Here is a 10,044-nt window from a genome sequence, read left to right on the forward strand (position 1 = left end):
CGGTGCGGGATGACTTCCGGAGTCCAGGCTGAGGGGCGGGGAGCGCGACAGTCGCCTGACAGACGCCTGACAGGGTGGACCTGTGCGCTTGCGCTTGATCTGGAGCCTGCGCAGTCTGCCGGGCTCGCCTTCTTCACCCTCACCCGTGGGGGTGGGGAGGGCCGGCCCAGGCAGGGCGGGGCGGCACCTCGGCTCCCGCGGCGAGGACCCGCGGAGCCAGCCGCCACGCGTCTGGGCGCCTCTCCTTCCGGTGAGGGGACTCTGGGTCTGTGGGGCGGGGCCTCATGGAGGCCGGCGGCCCCGGGACCTGCGGAGGAGGGGCTGAGACACGGGGCTCGGAGGGGCGGCTGGCACCTGAGTCGAGGGTACACTTCCGAGTGACAAGGTTCATCATGGAGGCAGGTAACCGCGCCAGGAAGAGGGCGGGACGTGGGGGCCGGAGCCGCAGTGCTGCCCTAGCGTCCAGCCGGCCCCTAGCCTGTCACGGGAGCCGAGAGCGGGTGGGCAGGGGCTGCTGGAGTAGGGGACCCGCTTCCCGGAGGAGGGGGACCTGCCAGACGCGGAGCTGGCGTGGCTGAATGGAAGGCAGAGATCGGGCCTGTCCTGCCCGAGTGGAGGCTCGGCCTGTGGGTTCTGGCCTCAGCCTTGACGCCACACCCTGCCTCCTGGGCTTTTGGCTATTTCACAACTGGCGCCTAGGCCCCAGGAGAGGATGTGGCAAGTGACTGGCCCTAGCTTAGAAGGTGCCTTCCGATAACCTGTCTTCCAGCATAAGGGGACGGCGGCACTTGGTCACATAGAACCTTCTGGAACACGCCATTGGTGGCGCTCCTGACAGGTCCCGTCACAGTGAGGACCCAAGGCGCACCCTCTGTTCTGAACCCTGACATTTTGTCGCCTGTGCTGTTGGACGCCCCTGCTCCCGAGGCTGAGGCTAGGAAGCCCGTTGTATTTCCTTGCAAACATGTTTCTCTGTCAAAAATGCTAGGTTGTTTTCGATCTTGGTTGCTTTGTGTACACCCTGTGGAAGAGGGGTTTGAGTGTTTTCAACCCTGACTTGGCGTCCACTGTAGTGTTGAGCGCCCCTGTTCCCAACAGGCGAGGAAGCCAGTTGCATTTCCATAGAAACGTTTCTCTGTCAAAATTACTGCATTGTTTCCATATGTACACTCTGGGGAAGAGTGGTTTGAGTGAGTCTGCTTTCAAGTCAACGTAAGCAGACTCTGGAGAAATAGTTTAGGACCATTAATCCCAGTGGTTTGTACATTTAATTTTCAAAAAGTTTTGAAAAGTGTATAAAGAAGGATGGCAGTGGCCCCTCATATATGCCACACATATGCTTGGAAGGTCCATGTAAACCAGGGAAACATGCCACCCTTTGAGGCTCACATGTAGCAATACCACCTCATCTGACATCTCTGAGAATGACGGGTCCCATGTAGGAACTGTCTACATAGAACTTCACTGTCTAAGGTCAAGTTTAAACCTTGAAATGCTAAATCTAAGTGCTAAATGCTGAAAGCTAATGCTAAAATGTTTGCATATGTCCTTCCTCTCATGTTTTGCATATGCCCTTGCTCTCTGTGTGAGGCTGAATACTGGTCCAAAGATTGCCCCATCCTAATCCCCAGAACCTGGGACTGTTACCTCATGTAGCGAAAGAGATTTTGCAGGTAGGATTAAGCATCTTGATGTCAGGGAATTGTCTTAGATGATCTGCTGCATCTGATATAATCACACCCATCCTTAGAGATAGAGGCAGGAGAAGTAGACGGCAGAGGAGAAGGCCATGTGATGATGGAAGCACAGTTAGAAGATGCTGCACTGCTGGCTTTGAAGCTGGAGGAAGAGGGCACGAGCCAAAGATTGCAGGCACCTCTAAAAACTGGAAAGGGCAAGGAAATGGATTCTCCCCTGGAACCTCCAGAAGGAACCCACCCTGTAAGAGAAAAAGCGTGTTGTTTTTAGCCACTTTGTTTATGGTAATTTGTTCCAGCAGCTCAAGGGAACTAATACGTCTTTTTAGGTAGAGGATGTTGAACACAGTTTTAATGATTATTGGTTGTTCTCCACCTTCCCTCAGTCTCTGGGGTGTCAAGTTAACCTTCCCTTGTTAGTACTGGTCACTGTGAATTTGTTTTAGTTCTGTGACCCAGTGCAGTGATTTCATTAGTAGCTGTCTGAGGGATATAGGGCTTTTAAGGCCTAAATCAAACTATCATGCTCCAGTTTTTGAGTTCTTTCTGTTCCCTTTTCACTGTCTTGCTCTTCCCTCAAGCCTGGCTGTGGCCATCAATGTTGCTTTTCTCCTGCTCGGCCTGTGGTTGCCTTTAGCAGTCACCCTGCTTCCTTTGCTTGCCTTTTCTGACCCTGTGGACTAGTACCCCAGTGCATCAGAACCTGTGGCATCTGTGTGGCACTAAGAGGCCTTTTTTCCTCTTGTCACCTTGGCAGGGTTTTGGTTACGAGCTGCAGAGGTGGGGGTGACCTCTAGTTAAATGCCTCCTCACGTGGAAACAGACACACAGCTGGTGCTTTCAAGATGTGCAGAAAGGGATATGCCAGGCACGGATCGGGGAGAAGTTTGAAGCTTTGGGGGCTTGGGAGAAGTGAGGAACCTGCAGAGCTGTGAAGGGAAGGTGGCACTTGAGTGTGAACTCCAGGGGCTCATTAGCCTGTCAGAGTCTGACAAGCCTGCCTCTTAATTCCTCAGGTCAAGAACCCCGTGGAAGGGTCGGCAGCCCCTGTCAGCTGGGCCCTGGGCTCTTGGTGCTGTCTGAGCAGGCGTGTGCACCCTCAGTGCCCAACTGAGTGGCGCACCTCACACTTCACAGGGGGTGAGCTCTGGATGAAGATCTGCCCTGCGTGTTTTCTCTTGGTAGGTGTCAAGCTAGGGATGCGGTCCATCCCCATTGCCACCGCCTGTACCATTTACCATAAGTTCTTCTGTGAGATCAACCTGGATGCCTACGACCCCTACTTGGTGGCCATGTCTTCTCTCTACTTGGCCGGCAAAGTGGAGGAACAGCACCTGCGCACACGTGACATCATCAACGTTTCCAACAGGTAGCAGCTTCTGGTGTCTCCCAGGTGCCAGCAATCAAACTCAGAAGGAGGCACTTGGGTGGCCTTGAACTGGGCCAGGAGCCCCAGCAGCAGAGGCAGGAGTGAGCACAGTGTCAGAAGTCGAGGGGCACCTGTGCAACAGCAACTGGGGGCAGATTTGGGGGAAACCTCAGAGGCCTGATGGTGTGCAGAGAGGGGTGGAAAGAGGCTGTCACAGGCTGAAGCAGAGGGAGCTTGCAGAGGGGCACCAAAGAAGATTCTTGAGGAGTCTTGGACAGGACAGATCAAAGCAATTGGATTCTGGGGCCGTTGTCCTATTTAGATGGTGTGGAAACTGGGTCAGAGTCACCCAGGAGTGTCTCTCGCAGCCCTGGGCCTGAGTAGCCATGTTCCTGTTGGGGAAGAACATGGGGGTCCAGCTGGCTGGGTAGGCTGTGCCAAGGCCCAGCGGGTTTGGGAGAAAAGCAGTTTCTGGAAAGTTACTGACTAGCAGTGTGTCATAGCCCTTCCAGGAACTCTGTAATCGTTAAGGAAGAAAGCTATTTTGTGCTGCTTCTCTTTTAATAAACAGTTAATGGAAAAGCACTCCCTACCCCATAAACATGACAGGTTCGCGATGTACTGAGAATGACTAGGATAAAAAACCAGAGAGGGCACTGTTGGGGGGGGGCAGCTGGAGTCCACCTGTAATTGCCAGGGCCCAGCGGGGAGGGCGGGTGGGCATGAGGGGAAGTTGTGGGGCTCACTAATTGGATGTGGGCACCCAGGTGGGTTCTGTGGGGAGCTTGGAAGACGAGAGGGGAGCTGAGAACAATGACTCAGTGGCTGAGAGTTCTGATCACTCGAGTGTAAATCCTGTTCCCGTACATCTTAGTGATCGTGCATAGATGGGAGTCTTGTAGACAAATAAGGTGTACACAAGGACAAAAAGATCTAGAATGAAAGAAAGAAAATCTGGGAAATAGCTGAAATACTTTCATGTTTCTGAGTGTGTATCATCCCTGTGTTTAAATACCTTCCCTGGGCCCAGACTGAGTGCCCTGGGCATTGCCACCCCCGGGTGCAAAGAGCCCATGTCTTGCTGAGTGCCATGGCACAGCCATTGGGGCTAACACTGGAGGCAGCTTCTTTCCTCCCTGGTTCCTGTTTTTATCCCCTATGCAGACATGTGGGTGGACCGTATGTTGGTCGATGGCAGAGGAGCCCTGGTGTGTGTATCTGGACACTCCATGACTGGGGGCTCCTGGGGGCACCCCCTTCTACTGCCAGCCATGTTGTTTCTCTGTTCAGATACTTCCACCCGGGCAGTGACCCCTTGGAGCTGGACTCGCGCTTCTGGGAGATCCGGGACAGCATCGTACAGTGTGAACTACTCGTGCTGCGGGTCCTGCGTTTCCAGGTCTCCTTCCAGCACCCGCACAAGGTTTGGCAGGGGTTAGTAGAAGGGCAGCAGTCACTTATGGTTCCCAGCAGCATGAAAGTCTTTGCTCTTTATCCGGAAAGTGCAGTCACCTGAGCCTGGAGCCACACGGGGCCCCGAGGAGGCGCAGTGACGCTCGGGTGGCCTCTCTCATCCCCACTCCCAGGGTTCTCAGGCAGCTCTGATTTCAGCTTCTGTCTTTCTGCCCACTCGGCTGTGGCCAAAAGCTGGGATCTGTGTGCCCTCTGAAGCCTGTGCCTGTCTCCAGACCCATATAAGTTGTGTGTTCACTGACCCACAAAAGCGGAGGCAAGGCTGGTTTCATGATCTGTTGGAGTCTCTGTTCCTGGGAGTTGCTGCTCCGCCTCACAGCTCATACGCAGCTCATCTGTGCAGAAAAACCCTGAGAAAAGTCGGGTCACTGACTTCACTGTTAGGAACACATTCCTCCCAACAGCAGAGCTATCACAGAAAGCAGCCCTGCAACGGTCTCCTTTGGGGGCCTGAGGCCTCATGTGGGCAATTGGTGGGTGGACTGCAGAGAGAAGGGGGAGGCACTGTGATGTGGGCCTCTGCACTGTGATTTTGTCTCTTTCCCATTGGAATTTTTGTTGAGTGAGTTGTAGATTTAGAAGGAGTCAGAAGAAATAGCCCAGCCTCCCCAAATGGCATTTTGCAAAACTCGAAAAAATATAAGATAACAGTCAGGGTGTGGGTGATGATACAGCACCCCTGCCCAAGTTCCGGGTGTTGCTTGCTTGTCATGTGTACTGGTGGCCACTGCTTCGGTTAACGTATGAAACAACAACTTGGTCACCATGGAGGCCTTCCTATTGCCCCTGTTATCATCTCTTTCCCCCACCACCTCCCTAATCCCAGAACCCATGGTGAAGATGCTCAGCAGTCATGGTTTGTGTCTGTGTGCAGTGCAGGGCTGCCCTCCCCATGGGCTCAAGGAGAGCATGTGTTCAGGCAGAACAGGAGCTGACAGTCGAGCTGGAGGGTGTTCAGAGACTCGAGCCCCCCTGATGTCCTGTCTCTGGCTGGCCCGTGGGGGCTGTGGTCTGTTCTGCAGATCAGGCCACAGTTTCTGGAGCTTTATGTTTGAGCTGGGCCAAGGGGAGGAGCAGAATAATTGCTGATGGTGTCCAGGGCAGGGCCATGTTGATAGAGAGGCCCAGGCAGGTTTCAGGAGCTGGGTTCAGAGGACAAGAGCAGGTGAACCTGTGGGGACCTGGGGTGGGGGTTGGTGGAGGTGGACCTGGTAGCAGGGTGGGGCCAGGCCTGTGGAAGTCACTGGGGCTTTTTTCCCCAAGTGACACAGGGAGACGACATCTGATCTGTGATGTATACACACTGTGGCAGTTTAGGAGAGAGAGGCTGGCAGGGGGAGGGCCCGCAGGCTCCCGGTTAAGGAGGCAGGTGATGGTGGGGGGCGGCTGACTGGCATATGTCTTTACAGTACCTGCTCCATTACCTGGTCTCGCTCAAGAACTGGCTGAACCGTTACAGCTGGCAGCGGACCCCTGTCTCCGTCACTGCCTGGGCCTTGCTACAGGACAGCTACCACGGGGGGCTATGCCTCCGCTTCCGAGCTCAGCACATAGCTGTGGCAGTAATCCACCTGGCCCTGCAAGCCTATGGGGTCGAAGTGCCTGCTGAGGCCGAGGCCGAGAAGCCATGGTGGCAGGTGAGGTGACTGCATTGGTGTGTGTCCCCTCCCCCCCCTCGCCTTTTCCCTCCCTGAGGACCTTCAGCAGTCCCCGCACCAGATGTCAAGTGTCTTTGTAGTAATTACCTGCAAAGAAAGATACAGGCTACTGGGGAACCTTGAAGTTTGAAAATATCCTGTCGCCATAGCCTAAGCTGGGCTCTTCCCCCTTGATATTGTGGATGTTTAGGGGGGGTCACGCTCGGCACTGTTGGGTGCAGGGCGGCATCACCAGACTCCACCCACTGGATGCCATGACAACCCAAGCAGTGTCCAGACATTGCCAAGTGTCTCGGGGTGGGGAGGGATGCCAGGTGTCACCCCTGGTTGAGAACTACTGAGCTCAAGCAAGCACTTTTATTGCATTGAGTGGGAGCTTTCTGTAGATCAGACATCAGTAAGTCTGTCATCACATCCAAAGTATCAGGGGTGCCCTTAAATGACAGTGGCTGGTAGGTAGGTGGATAGGCGATAGATACAGAGATGGATCAGTGATGGGTAGATGGCTGGCTGGATAGATGTTAGAATGGGAATGTTGGCGGATGATGGATGGGTGGGTGGATGAATGGATCAACAGAGGAGATAGATGACAGCCCTCCTCCTCAAGACTGGCTGGACCCAGGGAGCAGTTTATTGAGAGCTGAGTCAACTGTGTCCGCCAGAAAGGCTGCATGCAGTCCTAGCAGGTTTCCCTCAGTAGTCCCACCGTTACTTAAAATGGGATTTTGAGATCATTCTCTGTTTTTCCTTTCCCATGCTTGAAATCCGCTGTTCCTTTCTTCATGAAACGAAGCTCATTGTCCCTCCTCGTCCTGGAATGAGATTCCATGTGAGCAGACTGAATTGCTGGAAGACTCCCTCTCTTTGTGCACCACCCCTCCCCTGCGAACCTACAGTGGCTGCCTCCCCCTTCCTGAGCGCCGCCCCACCTCGGGCTGCCCTTCCTCGGAGATAGCAGCTACTCTCTGTGCTTCATTGTCCTTTCCTGCTTGTCTGTCCTTCCCCCTCCCCTGAGGCCAGGGATCTTGTCTACTTCATCAGAGGCCCCAAGCCCAGCGCCTGGGCCTGACGGGTAGTAGGTGTGCAAGTGTCCTCAAACAAAGGCATCTGTGGTCCCAACCTCAGGCCGGATGTAGCCTGATGGCAGCTTGGAGGGGGGAGCAGGAAGGGTAGCTGTGTGGACAAAAGCATTGCTCCATGCTGGACTTCTTGGGGACTTCCAGATTGTGTGACCCCCTGTATCCCCCCCTCCATTGAATCAGGTAGTGGGCCTCTTTTCTGGGTGACACACTTCCCCTGGGTGAGCCTACTTCTCTGGGCGGTATAGCTGTGCTTCCCCCGTTCTTCACTCTCTTTGGGTGGCTCTGGGCTCCGTGCACCGGAGCCCTTGGACCTCCTCTGGGCATGTGAGGGCCACTTGCTTGCTGATGAGAGACACCTCCTGCTTGCGTGCTCCCAGCTGCCACCTTTCTGATGCCACTTGTCTGCTCTGAGTGGGCTTCCCATGCTGCTTAAGAGACTTGACATCCCCCCTGAAGCCTGTCTGCCCTTGGGTGTGGTGGTGGCGGTGGGGCAGACCTTAGCACCCAACTGTGTTGGTCCTCTGGGTGGATGACGCTCCAGCTCTAAAGCAGTAGTGAGTTGTAGCAGGACTCAGAATTTCCATCCTTTTTAAGGCTGAGTGCCGTTCCATGGTATGGCTGGTCTGAGTCATGTTAGTTCATCCTCTGTGGATGGACTCTTGGGTTGCTTCCAGATTTTGGCCCTGGGCTACTTTTTAATGGCCATTTCTTGGCTTGGGGTCTCCAGAAGCATTCAGGTAGTGGATCCTGACAAGCAAGCCTGTGTTTCTGAGATATTCATTTTCCACCCAGAGTGTGGGGTTGGGGGGGTGGGTGCGGGATGGCTGGATCTTCCTGAGCGGGATGGGGAGGGCGGGGGTTTTTCCAGGTCACTGTCTCCCACCTGAGATGATAGCCCATGATGGGTTCAAGCTTCTTGGGTGTCCATGCAGCAGGGGGGACTCAGGTCCAGCTTTTGCCCCAGCTCAGCCCCAGACCTGGAGCCCAGGCAGCAACCCCTAGGCCTAGGGGCCACAGCATCCAACCAGGGACTCCTTTTTTTGCCTTTTACTTCTGGTGTTATCAGGGGTCCCCAGGAGCACCCTTAAGCTCCATGTGTCACTGGGAGGATTCCCAGAGTTCAGAAAAATCATTATACTCATGGTTATGAGTGTCAGGGTTAGTTCTTGGGGAAGGATGCAGGTTGAAATCAGCCAAGATAAGAGGAATGGAGGTAAGGTCCAGGAGAGAGCAGGTCCAAGCTCCCAGGTCCCCCTCTCATCAAGCAGGGACTAGCAGTCCCTTCCCAGGAGCAGGGCCAGGGCCAGATCTTACTTGGAAACAGGCAGGGTTACCCCTTTCATTTGGGCCCCTGGGGACTCACCTTGCAATTTTATAAGTTCTGTGGCACAGTCAAGGGGCAGTCTGAGCAATTTCCTGGTGGTCCAGTGGTTAGGACTCTGCACTCTCACTGCTGGGACCTGGGTTCAGTCCCTAGTCAGGAACTAAGATCCCTCAAGCTGAGTGTTGCCACCGAGTAAAAAAAAAAAAAAAAAGGTGGTCTGGTCCAGGCTAGAGAGCAGGTCCATGTGTTCCTCAGGGGCTGGCCTAGGGTGGGGTGTGTCCAGTCTACTCCTGGAAATGGACCCCCCAGAAACCATGGAGCTGAGAGCCCAGGGTGGAGGGTAGGAGCTTGTGCTCTGGGCCCAGCTCTGTCACCAGCTCCCCACGTGCCCAGGACAAGTCCCCTCCCTTGTGTGAGCTGGATGATCACCAAAGCCTCTTCTGTCTGGAGTGGTCTCCCATAGCAGAGTCCCCATGCCATCCATACTCCCACGTACTATGGTTCTGTGCTTTGTGGCAGGTGCCTTGTTTAACCCAGAAGCACTCTAACCAGAACCTGTTTTCCTTCTCCTTTCTAGGTGTTTAGTGAAGACCTTACCAAGCCAACCATTGATAACATTGTGTCTGATCTCATTCAGATTTATACCATGGACACAGAGATCCCCTAGAGTCCTGGTCCAGGCCTCCCCAAAGAGAAGCCCGGGACGCTTGGCGGCCTGGGGACGGCACCGCCACAGGGCCGTGAAGGCCAGCCCCCAGAGGACCAGCTGGGAGGGCTGGTGAAGGCAATGACTGTCCCCAGCAGCCGTGGTCGGGACAGTGACGGGAGTCACGCCTTCAGCGGGCAGGCTGAGAGTGTACCAAGTGGGGCAGCTCAAGGCCAGTCGCTGCATCAACATTTGTGCTTTGAGAGGACCTGACTGCCATTGAAGAGTGATGTCATTGGCAGGAAAATCTAAGAAGCTATGGGACTGCACCCCTGGGGATTTTTTAAAAGCCAGATTTATAGAAAATATGAATGAATGTTCAACATAGATGAAATTTTATTTTGTGTAATAAAAGATGATAGAAATCAACTGAGACACCCGGTGTTTGCTCTGTAGCCCGTGCTGCCCTGCAGGTCTGTGGGTACCATCCAGACTCGATTTCTCCTCAGAGGCTCTCCAGGTGGAATTGCCCTTCCTACAACCTGAGGTGCCAAGGGCAGGCCCTCCATCACTTTTGGAAGGGCAGGATGACACAACTTGTACCCATGTCACAATGGCACCCCCTAGAGGAGCCAACGTGACCTTCTTCCTCTGCTGGGACGCTTGCAGGGCTTGGCAGTAATTCTGCTTGGTGAATGAACTTACATTTTGGAAGGATGGGGTTAAGGACTATCATTTGAGATTAAGAAATCTAGATCTGACCAAAATGTATCTAGAAAGTTACAGATTTTTTTT

General features: G+C 54.2%; 1 protein-coding gene across 7 annotated transcripts; it reads left to right on the top strand.

Annotated features, from left to right (window-relative positions):
* Positions 1–258: 258 nt before the first annotated feature.
* Positions 259–9,678, top strand: CCNQ (cyclin Q). 7 transcript variants are annotated; one of them, XM_061136134.1, is made up of 7 exons: positions 275–402; positions 1,751–1,941; positions 2,883–3,066; positions 4,357–4,489; positions 5,949–6,176; positions 6,991–7,026; positions 9,181–9,678. In XM_061136134.1, the coding sequence occupies exons 3-7, from the start codon at positions 2,897–2,899 to the stop codon at positions 9,268–9,270; spliced, it is 657 nt and encodes a 218-aa protein (XP_060992117.1). In that variant the 5' UTR covers positions 275–402; positions 1,751–1,941; positions 2,883–2,896; the 3' UTR covers positions 9,271–9,678. The 7 variants fall into 7 exon arrangements, with proteins under 7 accessions (XP_060992112.1, XP_060992114.1, XP_060992113.1 ...); XM_061136133.1 differs by lacking the exon at positions 275–402 and adding an exon at positions 445–1,673; XM_061136129.1 differs by lacking the exon at positions 1,751–1,941 and having other exon boundaries at positions 259–402.
* The last annotated feature ends 366 nt before the right edge of the window (positions 9,679–10,044 follow it).

Source organism: Dama dama, chromosome X, assembly GCF_033118175.1.
Source record: "Dama dama isolate Ldn47 chromosome X, ASM3311817v1, whole genome shotgun sequence".
Taxonomy (NCBI): domain Eukaryota; kingdom Metazoa; phylum Chordata; class Mammalia; order Artiodactyla; family Cervidae; genus Dama; species Dama dama.